This window comes from Antechinus flavipes, chromosome 4, assembly GCF_016432865.1.
Source record: "Antechinus flavipes isolate AdamAnt ecotype Samford, QLD, Australia chromosome 4, AdamAnt_v2, whole genome shotgun sequence".
NCBI classification, from domain to species: domain Eukaryota; kingdom Metazoa; phylum Chordata; class Mammalia; order Dasyuromorphia; family Dasyuridae; genus Antechinus; species Antechinus flavipes.
In genome coordinates this window covers 88,269,222-88,292,353 of record NC_067401.1, presented here as the reverse complement: position 1 = coordinate 88,292,353, position 23,132 = coordinate 88,269,222, and the positions used below count along the sequence as shown (strand labels likewise).

Genomic DNA, 23,132 nt, shown 5'->3' with positions numbered 1-23,132 from the left:
CCATCTAGGAAAAAAATCACCCCAGCATCATTCAGGATCAGGTTGACTACCACCAAGACATGAAGCCAGGGCTAAATGAGAAAGACTAGTCAAAAACTTCTTTCATACAAGAGATCACTAACTAAAATCCTTGGTTATCAGGGAGTATTAGCCACAAAATAATGAAGTGTCAGAGATAGAAGGGACCAGCAAGATTACCTAGTCCAGTTCCTTCATTTTATATTTGAGAAACCTGAAGATCAGAAGGGTGAAGTAACTTGTTAAAAATCACATAAACTATCAAGTATTGGAATCAGAACTCAAATCCAAATCTGATTCCAAGTCTAAAGTTCTTTTTTTTCCCTTTTCTATACTCCACTTTAAGAGGGGTAATACAGGGGAAACAACACTGGACCAGGAATCCAGAGACTTTTGCTTGAGTCTGGCATTGACTTCTCATGTGACCTTGGGAAAGTCACTAATCTCAGTTTTCTCATCTGTAAAATGGGCATAGACTAAGGTACTTCACAGATTTGTTGTGAGTAAAACATTTTATTCAGGATAAACTACTATGTAAATGTAGGCTACTATTGTATTGCTTCTTTTTACTGTTTATCCTTTGTTCTTGAAGAAGATCATGACAGCAGGGAGATGATGCCATATTATACAAGTGAATTGGATTTAATTGAGGGAGGGCTGGAAACAGAGCCAGTGTGAGTACTCCATTTATCTTATACAGATGGGTATTTCATTCTTCTGTCTTCTAAATATATGTATCATCTATTCAATAGTATATCCAAATAGATAGATGTATTATGGTGTTTAAAAATATATTTATTAATTTTCCCCAGTTACAAGAAAAACAAAAATTTTTAGGTTTTATATATATATATATATATATTATATATATATATATATATGTATTTTTTACATTTTTAAATTTTTTTTACATTTTTTTTTACATATTTCTTTATGAATCATGTTGGGAAAGAAAATCAGAACAAAAGGGAAAACCATGAGAAAAAAAAAACTGAAGGAAAAAATGGTAAAAACAGTGTGTGTTGATCTACATTCAGTCTCCATAATTCTGTCTTTAGATGTAAATGGCATTTTTCCATCCAGGATTGTCTTGGATCAATGAACCTTTGAGAAGAACCAAGTCTGTCATAGTTGATCATTGCACAATCCTACTGAGGTTGTATACAGTGTTTTTCTGGTTCTACTTGTAACTCATATAAATATTTCTAGGCCTTTCTGAAATTAGCCTGTTCATCATTTTTTATTTAAAAAAATATTTCATTATATTTATATACCATAACTTATTCACCTATTTCCCAATTGATAGTCTTAATGTATTATTATTTATCAAATTTTTATGTGTCCAAGATTATGGGTCTAAAAATATAGATACAGAGCAAACATTTGTTGATAATAAATCATAATTTAGTGACCCCTACATTCAGCTATGTGATTCCATATGTGGTTATGACCCACAATTAAGAAGTTTTGATACAGGCAACTTAAAAGTATCAATGTCAGGATTCAACTCATTTTCTCTGACTCAAAGTCAGTACAAAGTGCAGTAATGTACTACACTGCATATGCTCTTAAACTTGATATTCCTAGCTTCAAATCTGCAGAATCAAAAGAATTAAAGGGATAACAAAAATCATCTTATAAGTGAATGGGTAGAGAGGAAGAATAGGGAATGCTTTATTTTAATAAAGCCATTAAATTACTCAACTACAATTTCAGCCTAGTCTGCTGGCAGCCAGATTAGGCTAGTGATTGCTACAAATCCTTTGATCCTTGAGTGAAAAACACAAGATAATGGCATTTTTCCCATCTATGATCACAAAAGAGCCTCCTGCAAGAGTAATCTCTGAATCCTTTTATAAGTTAAGGATTGCTATAATGTGGGTATCCTTACTACTGATGCCTTCTCATAATGCTTATCTAAAAGGTTACTATGGCTTGTCCAAGGTCATTACCTTGGGGATTCTACCATCTGTACTTAGAATTGTAAAGGATAGATAAAAAATAACAAAACAAAACAGTAGTCTCTTGGAGGTGCTGCCAAAAAAAGCTATATCTTTAAAACTTGTCAGACTGGTACATTCTCCCATATACAGAGGGGGTGAGGGCCATGTTTACCTATAGGACCCTTGCTATGAACTGACTGGATGAGGAGAAGGGCTATCTTTTTCTCTTCTTCCCTTTTATCTTGAAGCTATAAGAAATGACTTAGGGTTGTTTTCTTTCATTTTTTTGGTTCTTTTATCTTCAAATGTATTTTCCATTATAATTTTACTTCCCTCTTTCCCTTAGAAATAACTCTGTATTAAAGAATGTGGACTTAGGTGGAGAAACTTGCCAAAATTTTCATAGAATTTCTCTGTTTGATCTTCTGTAAAGGAGACTGGTACTGAAATTGAATTATCTTAATCATTTTCATGGTGGCTTATTTGCTTATATTCATAAAAAATGATGTAAGGCAAAATGATCAGCTTTCTCATTAAATTATGTTTCTATTGTCTTTGGGCACATAATAAAATTAACTATGATAGTTCTTCTAACCATCACTCCAAAGGGAATCTATGTACCATCATTCCATTTAGTGGAAATTTCTTTGATTATTCAAGTTAAGAAGACTTTAAGAGATAGAAGATCAATATATATTTGGTTTAGTTACTTCCATAGTGTGCCAATTTTCTGGACTCTGGCCAAATGTCATAAATTAAGAGTACCAACAATTGAATTTAATGTTTTATATGGTCTAAGAATTATATGGTACTAAGCATCCTCTGCTCCCTTTTTCTCCATTCTATCAACAGCATGACAGAAACAGAAGACAGGATCATTTCATATTTTTGTCAGCTGAATGAGTAACTAATAGTCAAAATATTTCTCACCTAATGATTAGACTTTTGGTGGTGAACATCATCAACCTTCTCATAGTTGCTTATATGGAAGGCAGAGTCAATTGCCAGGCTTGTGTGCTTTTTCCATCTTGCAAGTACAGACTTGAACTCAGCTTTTATAGTCTCTGAGAACTCAGGGTTATTTCCATACCACAATGAGACCTTGCACTAGACTGCTCTGAAAAGTACTTGGGAGAAATAGAAACTTATGGCCACTTTGTAATTGAACTTAAATGATGTGGGATTTGAATGTATTTCTGAGACTTTTTAAAAGTTTTTAATACAGAGAAATGGATTTGATTGTACTCAAGAAAGCTATTCTTGTAGGCATATCTAACTAAACATTGCAAATTGTGGAAAAGTCAGAAGAAAGCACATGGTAAGAGTAAGTACTTGAGGGACTGGAATCCCTATTTTAGTCTATTCATTCTAAAGAATGAAATTCTTGATTGACCTCATTTAATTCTTCCAACCCTGACTAAAACACTCAAAGAGTTTATACTTTAAAATGTCTAGGCTAAGATTCTACTAAGAATCTTATTCCTATCATGGATACATATTCAAAGGCCCAAACACAGGCAGGAAAGTTATAATATAAAGAGCAATCATGAAAACCTTTAAAGCTTTTCAGGCACTATTATAATAAGTTAAAAAATTTAGAGTCAGCTAGAAAATAATTTATAGCATAAATCTTATTTTTAAAAACGTATGCTATGAACATTCTATACTCTATACATATACATATGCTATATGATTTTCATATAATATGCATTTTATTTCCCTGCATTTCAAATTTCACTCTTTACACATTTGTTTTGCTTATCAATTGAAATTACTTTGAAATTAATAATTTGTATGACTATTTGTCACAAAACTATTGTCAAATAAATTGTCTTAAAGGAAGAATCACTCATGTCATTAAAAACACAAAAATTTTAGTTCCATGGATTTGATTCATGCGATTTTTAGGTTCCAGTGAAAGGCAGAGGAAGAAGATAAATAAGCAAAACATGATGGCATTTCAAATACAGTGACACAAAGAAAAAAAATTCTTGCAAGTTACTAAAATACACAGAGACTATCTTTCAGAATTTCCACAGAAGCTGAAATATCTTGTTGATCATTAAAAGGGCAAAAATTTTAAGCATTAGTCATTTTTTTCATGATTTGGTATTGATATACCACATCTATATAGCACAATTGCAACACTTATTTAAAGGTAAAAGGTTTAGAAAAGTCACTTAAGGAAAAAAAAGCTAGGTCAGTTTGTGTTAATTATTTTTCCAAATAATTTAATATTGTCCTAATTCTTAAAAAGGTTTCCCTTTAGTTTCACATAATAATAATATATTTATATAGATCTTTATTATTATAAGGCACTTTGCATACGTCATTTAATTGGATTTCCACCATAAATCTGTGAGGCAAAAAATATGATAATTCTTATCCCTATTTCACAGATAAAGGAAGTTACATGTCAAAGTTCCTATAACCAATGGAGGTGGGAGTTAGCCATTACAAGTCCTGTGCTATTTTTACTACAACATGCTACTTCTCCTTCTGACTGATAACATAAAAATAGTTGTATTTGTCAATAAGCTATACATTTCTTAAACAAAACTCAAGAAGAAAAGTTTGTTTGGGTTTCCATGAATGAAATGCTAGTTTAGAAACATTCTTATAATTAGTTCTATATCCCTGAGAATGATAGAATCAAGCCAGATACACACACAGTTTCTCCTCTTAAGTGCTTTCCCCGGGACTGTAAATAAAGCCTTTCCATTTATTCTGTAGAGCCCTGGAATCAGTATGGAAGTGACATGCTTTGATGTGCTGATAAAGGAAGGCTACAACTTGATTGCCACAGCAACTGTAAATGGCATCATTGTCTTATGGAACTTTGAAATGAGTATTGCCACACAATTGTAAGTAATACTTTTCCTGAAGGTTATTTTTTTTAGTAGTTGTTATTCAATAGTTGTACTTTCAAGGAACCCAAAGAACCCACTGGTTTCCAAACACTAGTAGAAAAAGATGAGATAAACTTCTCAGCTGAAGTCACATACATAAGTGGAATATGATCAAAGTTCATTTTATTTTTAAATCACAAATGGTGTGGATAAAGTGAACCTGCAGGATAATCACAAATGATATAGATAAAGTGAATCTGCAGGATTTGTTCAACAGATCCCATGGAATTTGACTTGAAACAGAGATTTGAGAAGATACTTCCAGAGTTGGAAGAGATCTTAGAAGTCATCTTATCAAACTCTTTTTGGCACCTTGACAGGTTAAATGATTTGCCCAACGTTGTTTAGGAAAATAAGGAACAGAATAGGGATTCAAATTGAGGTATCCTGGGACTCCAAATCCATGAGACTACTCAATATGAATGTAAACACACAGTCTGGGCTTCTGCTGGAGGAAAGAAACAAAATGAGATTACAGTCAGATCAAGGGCAGGCAAAACTTTCTCTATTTGTGTTAACTTAGATCAGTTGGTTAAAACAGCTTATCTTCAAACTTGTTTTGATTATGCATCCTTAAAATCTGTATCAGTTCTGACTTACAAAGAGTTCTCACAGAAAAGAAGCTCCTGTTCTAGGTTGAAGTAGATTTAGATTCAGTCTTGAAGGCAGCCTCATTCCAAAAAGAAGCCTCAGGCTTTTCTCAGCCTCTATCATCATCCTCCATTGTAGAGTTGAGAAAATTATAGGTGATATTTAGTTTTGTTTTGTTTTTTTCCTTGGGGGTTAAATAAATCCCTTCTAAAAATTTACTTCTGAAAATCCATTATAAGAGCCAGATCAGTAACAGCTCAATCAATCAGAAGGCATTTGTTTTAAATTTTTTTAAATTAAATTTAAAACTTAAATTTAATTTAATAATTTTATTTATGATAATATAATGTATAACAATTAATTTAAATTAAAATTTTAAAAACTTTCCCTTGTTCTCAAGGAGCTCACAATCTAATCTTTTCTCTCTGAAAGTCATGGAAATCATTCCCTCTGGAACTAGGACTAAATTTAGTTATTGATGCTCAGGCCTGCGTTGGCCTAGTCTCATGGACTCTGAGAGAGTATAAATGTTACCTATTATATCATTATCATTTTCTTTATCTTTTTTCTTCATTCTGTCCACTGTAATCTAGCAAACTCAATAAGGTCAAGGGCTTTGCACAGTATTTTGTAGATTTGGAATTGCAGAAACTCCAAACATGACTACAATATGAGGATGATGAAGGTAAATCAGACAGAGAAAATAAGTAAAATTCAATTTCCTTTCTCTAGAAGTTTACAATTTAGAAAAGAAAATTAAGAAATATGTTTTACTAATTAATTTTCATCACTTAAATTCCATCCTCTAGGTTTTTAAATTGTTTTCAAGTCACGATCCACTCTATAACCAATTTAGAATTTTTTGGTCAAAAATATTACAGTAAATATTTGGATTTGAGGCTGGATTTGAACTTAAGAAGAATAATTGTCCTGACTCCTAGAGTGGCATTTTATCAACTATATTGGCTAACTGCCCTTCCTCTGGGTTTAGCTGTGCCCAAAAGAATGTAAATTTCAATCACTGCAACAGCTCAAGATATCTTAGGGGATATAGGTAGGTAGTAGCTAGACAGTAGTAGACAGATAGTAGCTAGAACCATGCCTTAAACCCAAACCACTCTGATTCTCATTGATTGACCAACATTTAAGTTCCAGGCCAAACTTTCAAACCAATCCCACCTCACACTTTCTATTTTTCACTCCCCTCTATGTTACTCTCCCACTCCAATATCTCACTGTACTTTCCTCCTTTTCTCTTTGTCATTCCTCACTGTCTCCAACTCTCAACATGTTCAGTGATTATCCTCCATCCCTGGAATTCTCTCCCTCTTTCTGTCTTCTCTAGCTTCTTTCAAGATACAGTTAAAATTCCATCTTCTATAGGAAGTTATTCCTGATTTCTCTTCATTCTAGTGCCCTCCTTCTGTTGGTTATTTCCAATTTATCTTAACTATCATGTGTTTGCATGTTGTCTCCCCAATAAGACCATAATTTTTCTATTTTATTTTTGGAAGTGATAAGAGCCACTCAAGTTTATTGATCATGGATGACATGTTTGGAACTGTGCTTTAGAAAGATCATTTTGACAACTAAGTGGAGACTGGAACAGGAAAAAGACAAACAACAATCTATTACAATAGTCTAGGAATAAAGTGAAGAAGGCACACACTAGGGTAGTGACAGTGTTAGCAGAGAACAGGGGACATATGAGAGAGATGTTATGAATGTAAAATCTAAAATCCTTGGCAACAAGATAAAGGGAAATTCAGAGAGAAGGAGGACTTGAGAATTACAACTAAGTTGTGACTCTGAGTATCTGGGAAGATGGTAGTATGCTCAAAAGTAAAAGGGAAGTTTGGAAAGGGAGAGGAAGGTTTGAGAGAGAGAAAAGATAGAGTTCCATTTTAGACATATTGAGCCTAAGATATGCATCCAGTTTGAAATGTTTAATAAGCAATAAAAGTTGTGAAACTGAAGTGCAAAAGAGAAGTTAGATATAGACAAATAAATATGAAAATCATTTGCATGAAGATGATAGTTGAATCTATGGGAGCTAATGAAAAATCACCAAGAGAAATAACATAAAGGAAGAGAGCCAAAACAGAGCCCAGAACAGACCACTCATAGTCATTGGGTATGGCCTGGATGCAGATTCAGCAAAGAATACTTCAGAATAGTCAAATAAGTAGGAGGAAAGAGAACTACCAGGGAATAGTGTTATGAAAACTGAGAAAAAAGCTAGTATCAGGAAGAGGCTATGGAGAAGTCAAGAAGGATGAGGATTGAGAAAAGCTCACACATAGAAAGTAGCTATTATTCTTAGGGCATGCATTTGGGAAAGCCTTTTGATACTTATCAAACCTGAGAAACTTGTGATTATTAACTTGTGATCTATACAGGAACTAATTATACTGCCAGAAGTGGCCTAGAGACTTTTTTTTAATCCCCATCTTCAAATGAAGTTAAATCCCCTAGAAGTAAAAGAAGGCAGTGGGTAATCTGTAGCTGATAAAGAAGACGGTTATAGAAAATGGGATGTGACTTTTTCACAGGAACAAGCCATAAAACACAGGAATATAGCTTTTGGTTAGGATTAAAATTTATCTAGCGTTTGGAAAAACAAAAGATCTAGAAATCAATGGAAACAACAAAAAAGTTAGGAAGGAAAAGGAAATAGCATTTCCAAACCTCAAACTAAATTATAAAGCAGCGTTATCAGAATCAGTTAGTATTGGTTAAAAAATAAAAAAAGATATCAATAGAACAGACTAGAAAAAAATTAATTCAATAACTTAGCGTATGATAAATCTCCAAACATCAATTACTTTAAAAACTCTTGTTTGATAAAAAAATCTCTGGGAAAACTGGAAGGTAATCTTGCAGAAATTAGACTTCGAAGATAACATCTTTTTATCATACTGCATAATAAATTCAAAATGGATATATGCCCTTAATATTAAATACTATACTATGAAAAAATTACAAAAGAAACAGATCATATATCTTTCAAACTATGGGTAGAAGATATAATCTTAACAAAACAAGAGATGGAAATAGTTACAAAAAAACAAATAATTTTAATTACATGATATTGAAAGGCTTCTACACAAACAAAATTATGCATTTAGGTTAGGAATAAAATCAGTTGAATAGGAAAAAAATGTATACAATTTCTCAGAAAAGGGTTTGTTATCCAAGATACACAGATGAGTTATCAAGCTTGTAGCCTACAAAATTAAATCAAATTAAAATGTATTTGGGAAATGTTTAACAAAATAAATAAAAATAAAATACAACAATGTTAATTTGTGGTTTTCTAAATGAACTTACAGCCTTCATGAGTTTGAAACTGCTGATATAGACAACAGCATACAAAAACACATACATCTATGTAAGATCAAAAGTCAACTCCCAATATATAAATGGTCAAATAATATATACAATGACTGCAAAGTATTAATAACAATGAGCAGCAAAGTATTAATAACACCAAAAAAAAGCATAAAAACTCACTGAAGAAAAGCATTCCTTAAAAATTAGAATGAGGCAAGTGGAAGCTAATGATTCTATATCAAGAACAACTGATAAGTGGTCAAAGAATATGAACAAAGTTCTCAAAAGAAAAACTGTGAAATTAATAACGGTCAGCTAGATGATACAGTGGATAGAAAATTAGGTTTTGATGTCAGGAAACCTGAGTTCAAATCCAGCTTCAAACACTTACTATCAGTGTGACTCTAGGCAAGTCACTTAACCCTGAATACATCAGTTTCCTCACTGTAAAATAAGGTGGAGAAGGAAATGTATTTTGGTCAATAAAACTCCTCAATGGGACACAAATAGTTAGACACAATGAAAATGACTGAAAGACAACATTAAAAACCATATGAAAGAATGCTCCAATCCACTAATAAGAGAAATATAATGCAAAACACTTCTAAGATTTCACTTCAAACATAATAAATTGGCAAAGATAACAAAAGACAGGAGTATTTCATTTATTTTGGGTTGTAGAAAAATAGATACACTAACGCATTATTAATAAATTTGTAAAATAAAAATGTAAAACAGTATTGGAAAGCAATATGAAATTAAAATTTTAAAAAAGTGACTAAAATATCAATACCTTTGAACAAGAGATTCTTACTCCATAAGCATAAACTCCAAAGAAGAATCATAAGAAGAAAGTATCCATATACACCAAATTTGTATCACTTTTTGTGATAGCAAGAAATGGAAAATAAAGTAGACACCCATTGCCTGGGGAATGAGTAAATAAATTGTAGTACATGACTATACTGGAATATTTCTTCTCTATAAGAAATAATTAATATAATGAATAAAGAGAAACTTTGAAGACTTATATGAAGTATATAGACCAAGGTAAGTACAGGCAAGAAAACAATATACACAATAACTACAACAGTATAGACCAAAAAAAAAAATAAAAGCATAATGTGAATGTTGCAAAAATTACCAAAAAAAAAAAAAAAAAAAACAAGCAATGCCCAAATGAGAAGAGAAGTGAAAACATGTTCCTACCTCATTCCTGTTCATAAATGAGAAGAATTATAGCTGTGGAATACTGCATATATTCTCAGATTTTTTTTTGATGAATTGATTTGTTTTGCTGATTTTTTTTCCTTCCTTTTAAAAGGAACATACAATATTTGCAATTTAGTTCTTGTTGGGGAAGAGGAGAGATATGAGGATAAATTTTGGTGTACAAATGGAAGTTTCAAAAAAGGCTCATTATTTGAAGTTTTTTTTTTTTTAAAGAAACTGCCTTATTTTCAAAGTATTGCTGCCCATAAAACAAGATTTGATCAAATGTTAGCTTCATTTGGAGGTCAAGCTTTGCTTGGGGTTCTTATAGACAAAGGGATTCATAAAGCATGGTTTTTACTTAGGTTGAAACTTTTGTGTTTCTTCTAGGCACATACCAGAGGATGCCTTTAATCTAAACCTTGACCTGGATCCCACACGCTTAAAAATCAATGCCATCTTATTCCTCTTCCGTAGCAAAGAGTATGCAAGGTAAAATGGTACTTATTCTCTGAATAAAACTATCCAAGATCTAGCTGTTAGTAAACCTAAGCCAACAGGTAGGATGATTTAAGGGCAGCTAGTTGATGCAGTAGCTGGAGCCGTAGGCCTAGAGTCAAGAAGGCCATAGTTAAAACCCAGCCTCAGACATTTACTAGCTGTATACCCCTGAGCAAGTTACTTAACCCTGTTTGTCTTAATTTTCTTCTTCTATAAAATGAACTGAAGAAGGAAATGGCAATCTACTCTAGTATCTTTGCCAAAAACAATGGACCAAAACAATCCAGGTGAGGTCATGAAGTCATGGGGACATGTCTAAATAACAATTTCACTACAAAAACAAGGACAGAGATTAGGGATAATATTTATCAGAAAGAAGTTTGAATCTAGTCTGATGTTTCCCTTTTATTTTTTAGACTCAATTATTTTTACCTTTAGGGAAAATATTATGGTTTTCTGGAGCTTTATTTCACCGATATCCATTTCAAATTTAGGTTTTTCTTCTCATTTATAGCGGTGAAGTGAAGGGTCCATCTATCTATCCACACTGAAACTTCATAACCTTCAATACTGGCTAAAGAGTGGGAATTCTAATAAATGGGAGGTAGATACATGTCATATATTGTGTTAAAGAGAATATTCATCTAGATCTATTTTTCTTCTTTTAAAGCTAGTTTGTTTTCTTTGTGTCTAAATTGAGAAGGTCATACCTTAACTGTTCACACTTCTTGAAATTCCCTGTTTTCATGAAAAAGAAATCTTTAATGATTTAATAATTATTATAGTGAAGGCAAAAGTCTGTCACGGATAGTTCTCATCTGCTTGCTTGGATGATGTACTTTCTGCAAAGGGAAAGTTCAAGAGAGCTTGATCCTAATACAATTATGATCATGTATAAAAGAAATATCTTGGAGAAATACAGAGCATAAACAGACATTTCATAACTTGTTTGGGACATCTAATCACAAGGTGAAAGAGGGAGGCTTGTTGATTGATTTCAAAAGTATTCTAAAAGGTCTATCAGCATTAGCTGAGAAAGCTGATGGGATCACTGAGATTTAGCAAGTTCTATGGAAGCTACCCATAAAGAAAGCTAATATGTTAGTAAATAATGAATTATCAACACACAAACTTTTCATTTTTCTGTGTAGAGGCAGCAAGTTTTCCTTTAATTTCTTCAACTTCACAATACTGATTTAACAGCAATATCAATTGGTTAAAATATAATCAGAAAACAAAATGGGACAACCATGCAACACGAATGAAGGCATATCAAGTGCTTCATTGATACCTATGACCTAGTGAAAGACTTCACCTATGTCAGCTACATTTTCTATGGAGCATCTAAAAAATATCTAGACAAAAATGACACAAAATGAGAAAGCAATGATAGGATTGGAAGGGATCCTCCTGTCAATGAAATTATAGATCCACTGAAATCTTGTCCCTTAGGTGTTTATATATCATATAATGGTTCTTCTCATTCTTTTCTGACATTAGGAAAATGAGTCAAGACTCTGTAAGTTCTTCAGCACAGAGTGGTGGCTTACAGAGCAGTAAGGTAAGCTTTCTTCCCTTTGTATGCATTGTTGATTTCTAAATTGTTCATTTGTGTTTGGTATCATTTTATTAAATTACTCTTTCCCACATTATTATCTAATGAGGCTGTGAGAACTGTGTCTATTCTGGAACAGGCTTTTTTTTTTGTTTTAAAAGCAAATTTAAAAAGTAAAAAGCTACATAATTAATTCATAGTTTCTAGTTTTGTGGACCACTCAACATGTCATTAAACACCTTGCTTTCATTATGAGATCTCTACAACTGTATGCAGATGTCTACTTCCTGTGCCCTCAGTAAGTAAATTTCCTTGACTTTATTTTTTAAAGTATGGGGAGAACAAAAGGGGTAACATTTTAATAACTCTTTGGGATGTTACAGAATCAAAATAAAATCTTTAAACTTTGCTCCTATTGAAATGTCCTATTTTTTTCCCAGGCCTCCATCATCTGACATATGCCAAACATTATAATTTTATGGTCAAATCAATTTACATTTTATGTTATGTTTTAGCTTTGGCTTTAAAGTCAGATGATTTGTGTATGAGTTACTGCTGTGACTAGCAATATGAACTTAGGAAAGTCTCTCTGAGAACCAGTTTTGTCAACTAAAAAACTCAAAGGCTTGTTTTAAGGGAAGTGGTTTATAAATCTTAAAACTCTATATAAATATGAACAGTTATTATTATTGTATGCTCCTAAATTCACATATAAAATAAATTTTTTTTAAAAATTGTAGTTTTATTTTCAGTTCCAAATTTTCTACCTTTTATTTCTCCATTAATCCACTGAGAAGGCAAAAAAACTCAAAACCCATTAGAAATATGTATGATCCAGCAAACCAAATAACCACATCAGCCTTACCCAAAAAAAATCTGAGGAAAAAACAAATATACTTCAATCTGGACTTTTAAGTCTATCAATGCTCTTCTCTAAAATTGGTTATTGTGTTGATCAGAATTCCCAAAGTTTTTCAAAGTTTGTTTATCTTTACAATATTGCTGTTATAGGACAAGTTGTTCTCTTAGTTCTGATTTCTTTTTGCATAAATTCACATAGGTATTTCCAGATTTTCCTGAAACTTCCCATTTCAGCATTTCTTATAAAACAATAGTATTCTATCACCTAACTTGTGTAGCTATTCTCTAATTTATGGGTGCACATTCAGTTTCCAATTCTTTCCCGCCAATATAAAAAGCTACTATGATTATTTTATATATACAAACTCTTATAAATTTTATATATAAATTTGAGTTCTAAATTTTTTTCTCCCCACCTCATTAAGAAGATAAACAATTTTATATAAAGCATATATGTGCAATTGTTCAAAACATTTTCATATTAGTCATCTTGTAGGAAAAACAGATAAAAAAAAAACAAAAATGATGAAAAAATAAAGTTAAAAAAATTCTCTAATCTTCATTCAGACTCCATCAGTTCTTTCTCTGGATATGGATAGCATTTTCCATCATGAGTCTTTTGGAATTGAATTGGATCATTGTATTGCTGAGAATAGTTAATTCATTCACAGCTGATCATCATGCAGTGTTGCTGTTACTGTGTTCTTCTGGTTCTGTTCATTTCATTTTGTTTCATTTCTTGTAAATCTTTCCGGATTTTTCTGAAGGCATCTTGATTGTCATTTGTTAGAGCACAATAATAGTTCATCGCAATCACATGCTACAACTTGTTTAGCCATTCCTCAATTGAAGGGCATCCCCTCACTTTCCACTTCTTTGCCACCACAAAAAGAGCTGCTATAAACATTTTTGTCAAAAAAGGTCCTTTTTCCTTTTTAAAAAAATTCTTTAAGATTCAGACAATAGGGGGAGCTAGGTGGTGCAGTGATTAGAGCACCAGCCCTAAAGAACCTGAGTTCAAATGTGATCTCAGACACTTAAAACGTCCTACCTGGGTGATCCTATGCAAGTCACTTAACCCCAATTGCCTCAGCAAATAATAAGATTTAGACAATAATGGTTTTGCTGGGCTCAAAGGGTATATACAGCTGTATAGCCCTTTGGACACGGCTTCAAATTGCTCTCCAGAATGTGTGCATCAGTTCACAGTTCCACTGACAGTGTTTTAGTGTCCTAGCTTTCCCACATCTTTCCCAATATTTATCATTTTCCTTTTCTGTAATATTAGCCAAACTGATAGGTTTGAGATAATTCCTCAGAACAAACTGATAAGTATGAGGTGGTTCCTTAGAGTTGTTTAATTTCTCTAAATAAAATAATAATAATAATAATTTCTCTAAATAACAGTAATTTAGAGCATTCTTAAATGGTTATAGATAGCTTTGTCTAAAAACTGTTCATATCTTTTGACCATTTATCAATTAAGGAATAACTTATATTTTTTATAAATTTACTTAGTTCTCTGTATTTGAGGAATTAGGCTTTTATTCATTTTTCCCTTGACAAATTATATTCAATTGTACTAGGTAGCTGATTCTTAGTTGTAATCCTAGTTCCTTTGCCTTCTAAAATATCATGTTGCCAGTCCTCCAATACTTTAATGTAAAACCTGCTAAATCTTGAATTATTCTGTTTCTAGGCTAAGAAGGCAGTTTTCTTTGATAATTTCTTGAAATAAGATATCTAGACTCTTTGTGTTATCATGGTTTCTGTAATTCTTTTTCAGGCCTTTCTAAAATAAGCTTGCTCATTATTTTTATAGAACAATAATTATTCCATTATTTTCATATACCACAACTTGTTTAGCCATTCCCCAATTGAAAGGCATCTGCTTATTTTCCGATTCTTGGCTACCATAAAAAGAACTGCTACAAATATTTTTGCATATGTGGGTCCTTTTCCCTCTTTTGTGATTTCATAGAAATACAGACCCAGTAGTGGTCAAAGAGTATGCACAGTTTGATAGTTCTTTGGGCATAGTTCCAAATTGCTCTCCAGAATGGTTAAATCAATTCACAACTCCACCAACTATGCATTAGTGTCCCAGTTTTCCAATATCCCCTCCAACATTTAACAATATCTTTTCCTGTCATTTTAGACAATCTGAGATGTGTGAGGTGTAGTACCTCAGAGTTGTTTTAATTTACATTTCATTAATCAATAGTGACTTAGATCATTTTTTCATATAAACATAGATGGCTTTATTTTCATCATCTGAAAATTGTCTGTTCATATCCTTTAACCATTTATCAGTTCGGGAATGACTTTTATATCATTTTATGATCTTTATGCCCAAATCATGTACCCATTTTGATCTTATTTTGGTATGGGGTGTGAGATGTTTCTGACATAATATTTTTCAGTTTTCCCAGCAATTTTTGTCAAATTGTAAGTTCTTATTCCAGAAGTTGGTGTTTGGGGAATTATCAAATACTAGATTATTATAGGCCTTTATTATTTTGTTGTGTGTATCTAATTTATTCCACTGATCCACCACTCTATTTCTTAGCCAGTATCAAATGATGTTGATGACTGCTGATTTATAATATAGTTTTAGGTTTGGTATAACTAAGCCACCAAGCTTTGTATTTTATTCATTAATTTCCTTGATAGGAATTTAATATTTTTTGAAACTTTCAGTGTAGCTGTTTTGATTTACTTGTATTCTTTTGAGTTTAGGTTTTGATCTTTCCTGTCACTATAGTAATTTTTTATGTTCAAATTCTTTTATCATTTTATTGTTATTTACTCATTTTTCCAGTTTATTTCTTTATTTTTAACTTTATGTTAAAAGTTGGGCTTTGCTCCAGCAGTGCAAAAGGCTGTGTCAAAAGCTTCAAGTTTTCATGCTCTTGTATTAGTTCTTGAAGTCTGTAAGTTTTCAGTTTTTCCAAGTTCTCCAATCAAAAAGGATAGGAGTCTGAGTGAAGTGGTAACAATCAAAGTCTGAGCTAATAGCATGCTGTTGAGTCTAGAAGTGATAAGCTTATCCTGGGAGGAGCATCTCATGCTAAAGTATTATAATTAGGCTGGGCAGCAGGTATAAAGCTAAATAAGAGTATCAATAGGAAAACTATCAATCTCAATGCCTGAAAAGAGTTCAAAAACAATGTCCACCCAATGCAAGCCCTCATCACCTCATATTTGGACTATATTGGAACCAATATTCTTTGGTTAGTTTCTCTGCTTCATCTACTCCTACTTTAATTTATCCTTCTCTCATATGTGAAATTGTTCTCCCCAAAGCATAGGTCTGACCATGTCATTAAATTTAGTAGCTCCAGTGACTTCAATAATCAAATATAAATTCTCTTCTTGACAATCAGCAATGTGAGTATGATGAAAGGAAGAAATTTGCAGGTGGCTTTATTGAGGAATTTAGACACAAAGAGAAATATGGCACAATAGTAGGGATAGGTGGATAAAGTGAGGATTTTTTGAGGATTAGGAAGAAATGAGAATGATGATAGGTAGGAGGGGAGCAGCCAATCGACCAAGAAAATGAAGATTAGTGAAAGTGGGGATGATAAAAGGGGGTAATCTGCTAGAAAAGATAGGATGAGATTGGATCATTTGAACATAAAGAAAGATTTACCCTGGTAAGGAGAAAAGGATACCTCTTCTTGTGAAAAAGAAGTAAAGTAGGAAATAGTGTTTAAATTAATTTTTAATTAAATTAATTTAATGTTTAAATAAATTTGAAAGAGCTATTGTTGTTATATGATCAAGTATCATATAAATATCAATTAGGGATGTATAAAAGGATTCTTGTACTATAGAAATGAGATTTTTTTAATACATTTGAGATTTTATAGTGTTCCCATTTAGCAAGGTTTCTTAATTTTCTACAAATTTATTTAACAGCACAGAAGTAGGAACAAAACAATAGTGGGAATATAAGACCGAGGCTTGGTAAGGAATGATTAATAATACGTGGGAAAAGACTCAAGAGAAAAAGATAGTATAGAGTTTAACTAGTTTACTGAAGATTCAAGATGGGAAAAGGATGAAAGTTGTAGACTGTGTGGTAGTTCAATGCAATGCCTGAGAAATAAGTAGAGGAACAATTGAAAATCACAAAGAGAACAAATAACACAGTATGGGACTACAAGGCAGGAAGAATGGAATCAGGACAAACTGCGATTAGTTATTACAGATTTTATGAACATGGAAATGGAACAGTTCTAAGTGGTGATAAATGAAGGATATGACCATCTCTCTGTAAGCATAAATGGGGTGGAGGAGAGTAGGTCATGGTAAATGAGTAAATTGAGGAAATGGGAAGTTAGGATAGTTGAAGGAATCACAATATCTATGTTAAAGTTCCCTATGTAAGGGTGGGAACTGATGATGAAAAACTATTAGCCAGTCACTGAACTCACTGGGGAAAGAAGGCAAATGTTTCCAAGATATTGTTAGAATAGCAACCAGAATTTTGATAATAGCAACCAGAATCGTCACTGGGTGATAAATATTAAGTGAACCTCTAAAGAAGAAAAGGTTACTGAATGATAATGATATACAGAAAGTCTTGATTTAGTAATGGGGATCAAAGAGAATTTCAACTCCATCTTGGAGAGTAAGTCTCAAAAGGTATGAGTAAACAGTGGCCAAAGAGGCTTTGTCATCAAAAGGAATCCAGGTCTAGTAAAAGCCAGAAGATGGACTAAGAAAGAAAAAGGTTTAAGAAGAAAAGCAAGTCTATCATCCATGAGCAGACATTCCAAAGATCACTATGAATAGGCCGGGTATCCATGGAGTGAGACATTGTAGAAGTTATGTTGAAGGAGATGAGATTAAGAAAGTAGAGAGGAACAGAAAATTACATTTGAATTAAAGGGGTTCAGAATGGGATGAGAAGAATATTTCAGGATAGTAGTTTGTTAAACATTGAGAAATGAGTTCAAGTCAGAGCCAAGATAGCAGAATAAAAGACAGCATTACAATGAGTTCTATAAAAATTTCTCCAAACAGATCTAGAAAATGTACCAGATCAAATGGGGAAATCCAGAAAAAGACATAGTGAATCTTCTATCCAGTACAGGTCAGCATAGGAGAGAGACAAGATATCTGCAGACAATAGGGATGGAGTTAGGGTAGGAGGATGCAGGGTATATCAACATCCAGGGAAAAGCTGTGTGTCAGGGTGAGGGAATGTATCCGGACTCATGCCAGGGAACTGAGACAGGAACAGATACAAGTTACATCTTTTCCTCACATTTTGCAGTTCAGATTTATAGATCCAAGGCAGAGTAAGAAAGGCGATGGTATTCTTACAAAGAAAGAAGGAAGTTCAGAAGCCAGCAATCCTATGTGTAAACTAGGTTTCACTTCTAGCTTCCAGCCCACTCTTCAGAGTAATAAGGCAGAAATCCCCAACCAAAGGGGAACCTACAATACAGCCATTTTAAAGGAACAAAGCTCGCCAGCTGGCTAACAAAAGCTGAGTCCAGAAACAGGTCAATTCTTACCCACACTCAGGCCAAGAACTTGAAGAGCTCTAACTGAGAGCAGTTTAGCATTCAGACTTTGCCCTGAATCAGATTACTTGAGAAGCATTCAAAACTTGCAGCTAATACCCTGTCCTTGAATTACACAATATTTCATACCCCTAAGAAGCAACAACAGCAACAACTCAGACCTTCCCTCCAGAAGTGCTCCAGAATCCAGCCTTTGAAGAACAAGTCTCAGCAGGTATAAGTAAAAGTTTAACCAGATTTACCACCTTCCAAAAATGAAGATTTTCAGAATCATCAGTGTCAAAATCCAGATCTTCCAGGTCAAAAAAAAGATACTGCAAGCATCCATAAATAAAGATTTTAAGTTCCAAAGACTCATAGTGTCTCATACAATTTAGCAACCATAAAGTAGTAGAGAACTTAGAATACGATATTTCAGAAGGCAAAGGATATGAGCTTATATTCAAGAACAACTTACCCAGAAAAACTGTCTATAATGTGATAAGGAGGAAATAAATCTTTAACAAAATAGAGGATTTCAAAGCATTCCTAATAAAATGATTAGAGCTTTAGAGAAACTTTGAAGTTCAAACACAGGAATAAAGAGAAGTATAAAAAATAAACATGAATGAAAAATAAGGGATTAAAATAAAGATATATTGTTTACATTAAAATATGAGAACTGTATGTATCCCCTTTAAATACTATCAGTCAGGGTTCAGTTAGACAAGGCCTATGATGGGTTCAGCCATGTACTGATGATCTTAAGAATGGAAAGGGAATGTGAAAAGCAATACACCAAGGGAATGAGAAATTTGAAGAGATTAAAAAAAGGTTATATGTTCTTTTATAATAAGGATGCATGAGTAGACATCTATATAAATAAGATGATGGGGACTGGCTGACACTTTGAAACTCACTCATCTGCACTAGTCAAAAAGATGGAATACATACAATTAAGTACTGAAATACTTTTTACTTAACGGAAATAGAAGGGAAAATGAAGGAGGGAGGCAGGAAGAATTAGAGAGTGGGTAAATTAAGGCAGGGATTAGACCTAAACAAAACAAATTCCAATCATGTACAAAAATGTTCATAGTTCTTTTTGAGATAGCAAAGAATGGATATCTAAAGGAAGTACTATAGATTAGAAAATGGTCAGATAAATTTTGATATGAAAATGTGATGGGATACTATTATGCTGAACTTTTACTATACTAATGATGAAACATGCTGCCTACCTCCTGATGGAGAGATGAAGGCCTCAGAATGCAGTCTGAGACAAGTATTTTTAAAGCATGACCAATACAGAAAATTGTTTTAATTTTCTATGTGTTTGAAATGGATTTTGTTTTTCTTTGATTCAATTGGAAAGTGGGTTGTTGGAGAGGATGAAAAGATGGATCTTGCTTGATTAAAACAAATAAAAAAATTTTGAAAAAAAATACAAATGAGTTCAGGTGAGTTATATCAATATTCCTGAGGTAGAATTATATCAGAGCTTCAGGTAGTAGTGTGTAGCAGAAGAGTGAGAGGAACTCAAATAGGTACAGATTCAGTTGAGAGAAACTGAAGGGTCAGGGTAGGGAGAAATATATAACAATTCTCTCTGGTATATTCAAGTTTAAAAACATTACCCAGAGAAAATTAATAGGACCCTCATCCATTGAGAAACTTTGCCTTCTTCACTGCTGAGTTTTAGAATACACCAATCACACTAGAAGAATTTATTTGTGTACAGTTCTATACTTTTAAAGCAGGTGGAGGTGGGGGAGAAAGCCTACCATGGAAACTGGGAGCCAGTACCTTTTTTTTTAACCAGACAGCTCCAAATTTTTTTTCCTATTCAAGTCCCAAACCAAGTTTTAAAAAAAAACAAAATTAACTAATTAATTAATCTATTTTCCAAGGCTCTTCCATTTAACTCCAATTTAATAAAAATTTGTTAATGACCTATTACTTAGACACTGTGCTCAGTGCTGGGGAAACAAATAAGAAAAAGAAAGTCTCAAGAACCTTATGATCTAAAAGAAGAGAATAAAAAAGAGAGGAAGTGGGGGTCAAGGAGAAGACAATAGAGGTTACTCATCAAAGGGGTGCCATGGTCATCTTGAGAATAAAAGACAAACAATTTCTGTTCCATAGACCAAACAGAACTACTGATGCACAGTGAAGACTTCTGGTAAAATTTTCCAAAGGATTAATGTCCAAATATTTAGGGAACTCAAAACTTGGATTTCCTAGTTAGTCTCTTTCTCCTCTTCAAGGGTTATCTTGCCTTTTTATTTTTTTTAGCCTGTATCTTTAAAAAAGTAAGAGATCCCATGCTTAATTTGCAATCAGGATATATGAACAGATAAACAACTACATACCTGGTTCCAGCAATCTTCCAGTTTCCAGTGTCCCTCTGCCCACCATAAAGAGTTATTTTCTACGTGTGTAGTTTCTCCATTCTTTTCATCTTTGGCATCTCTCTTGAAAACTCTATTGGCTACTCATTCCTGTTCTGCTTGCTCCCATTTACTCCTGGTATCAGTGACCTCACTCTGGTTTCTCCTACTGCTTGCAGCCATTAATGTCTCAGAAGCATGTAGTTGTCCAGTACCCAATAACTTCCATGTTAATCACAGTCTTAACATAGGAAAGAAACACTGTCAGAATGCTGCTTCTGTTTTGGTGGTTATTTTGTTTTTTACTTCCCTCTTTAATAAAAAGTAAAGTCTTGGGTCTATCATCTATATGACATTACTGCATTTAAGTTCTCTCCTTTCCCACTGAAAACCATATTTTCCCCTTCTCATTTTAGGGAAGTAAATCAAGTATACATGATGCTGAAAGCAAAGGTAGGAATGAAATGATCACTATCCTTTAAAACAGAAAATTTCTTTTACAACTGAGGGAAAAGAAATAGGGAGCTATGGGATGTGTGAGGTGGGTGTGAAGTTTAACACTAGGTGAAAATGACTTGAAAATATTTTCTTAGTAATAAGAATTGATATTCATATAGCACTTTATGATTTGCAAAATTGTTTATTATATATATGATAGTAGTTAAGTGGTACAATGGATAGATTACTAGATCTAAAGTCAGAAAGACCTTAGTTCAAATACTGCCTCAGAAAATTACTAGCTATGTGACATCTAACTGCCTTAAGTTTCTTAATTGTAAAAATAGCACCTATCTTCCAGGGTTGATTGTGTTCCTGTACTTGTAAAGTATATGAAAGATGATCACTATATAAATGTTAGCTTTCTTCCTCCTCCTCCTCCTCATTTCCTTTGAATTTAACAATGGTTTTATAAGATAGCTACCTCCTATAGATATTATTTTTCCCATTTTATATATAAAGAAACTAAGACTGAGTTTAAATGATTTATCTGTCCATGGCTACCCAGTTAGTATGTAGTAAAGGAAGGATCTAACCCAGCCTTCTTTTGATTTTTAGGTCCAACACACTTTCTTGTTTATTTTGCTACCAGTAACATAATGAGAACTATGTAGTATTACTTATCCCATCTGTACAATGTAACCATGCAGATATTTTTAGTTTTATTATATTTGCATAAGCTTTTTCTGGAAAATCAAATCCAATTTGACATAGTACTACTATTCTTTTTCTTAATGCCTTCCTCCCCACCCCAATACTTCAATTAATCAACAAAATTTTATTAAGTACCTTCTAAGCCAGGCAATGAGCTATATGGAAGGGATTTAAAGACAAACTAAAATAGTTCCTGCCCTCATACAGTTTACATTCTGGTAGAAGAGCTAACAAGCAACAGATATGGTACATATAAAAACTTTTACAAAGTAACCTTGGGGATGGAGGAAAATCACTAGGAGCTGTAAGGGGGCTAAAGAAAGATCATACAGAATGTGGCACTTGAGGTAAGTCTTTAAGGAAATCTGGTATCCCAACAGGTGGAGGTGAGAAGGGGGGTATATTTTAAAGATGGGAGATATAGCCATTGAAAAGGAAATGGAGATAGAAAATGGAAGAGTCTCATGGAACAATCAGTAAGAAGGCCAGTATGGCTGGATTGTAGAGTGAGGGAAATAATGTATAATTCTGAAAAAGGGGCTGGATTTTGAAAAGTTTTAAGTACCCCCCCAATAAAAAAAAGGTAAAAGAAAACTACTGGAGTTTCTTAAGTAGTTATGGGGTAGGCAAGGCAATATGGTCAAAACTGCATTTTAGGCAAGTCACTTTGTCAGTTGAATGAAGGATGGCTAGGAGCTGGGAGAGACTTGAGGCAGGAAGATACATTATGAGGATATTAAAATAGGCAAGAGGTCAGGAGAGCTTGAAATTGGGTGGTAACTGTGAATAAAGATAAAAGGACATATTGTGAGAAATGTAGAAGGTAGAAGTAAGACTAGGTCATTGGAGACAGGGATGAAACAAACTATTCTTGATGGTCAAGGGTTATGCATATATGTTGTCTGCCACATACAATGTACAGGTACTTGTAATAGGACCAATGACTTGTTTTCCAGCTTCTCTTTCTACTCTAAATTGAGTACTAAGATCTCAAATAAATAGTTCAGTTATTCTACTGGTTCTGCCACCCTTTTTTTACTCTTCTCTAATAGAAAAATTCCAGAGCAAAGAATATAAGATATCTAGCTTTGGTTCTCTAGTTACCTTCTTTCCTCTCCTAAATTAGATAAAGTTTTAAGGTCCTAAAC

The 23,132-nt window shown here is 33.1% G+C and overlaps 1 protein-coding gene across 5 annotated transcripts in view; it reads left to right on the top strand.

Moving 5' to 3' along the window:
• The window catches only part of WDR64 (WD repeat domain 64), a 165,728-nt gene that overhangs the window by 109,939 nt on the left and 32,657 nt on the right, over positions 1 to 23,132 (top strand). For 4 of the 5 annotated variants that reach the window (XM_051993507.1, XM_051993508.1, XM_051993506.1 and 1 more), the window contains 4 exons: positions 4,695 to 4,825; positions 10,397 to 10,498; positions 12,008 to 12,068; positions 21,249 to 21,285. In XM_051993507.1, coding sequence (XP_051849467.1) covers positions 4,695 to 4,825; positions 10,397 to 10,498; positions 12,008 to 12,068; positions 21,249 to 21,285 — 331 coding nt within the window. The remainder of the gene's footprint in view (positions 1 to 4,694; positions 4,826 to 10,396; positions 10,499 to 12,007; positions 12,069 to 21,248; positions 21,286 to 23,132) is intronic. The other variant, XM_051993510.1, reaches the window with a different exon arrangement.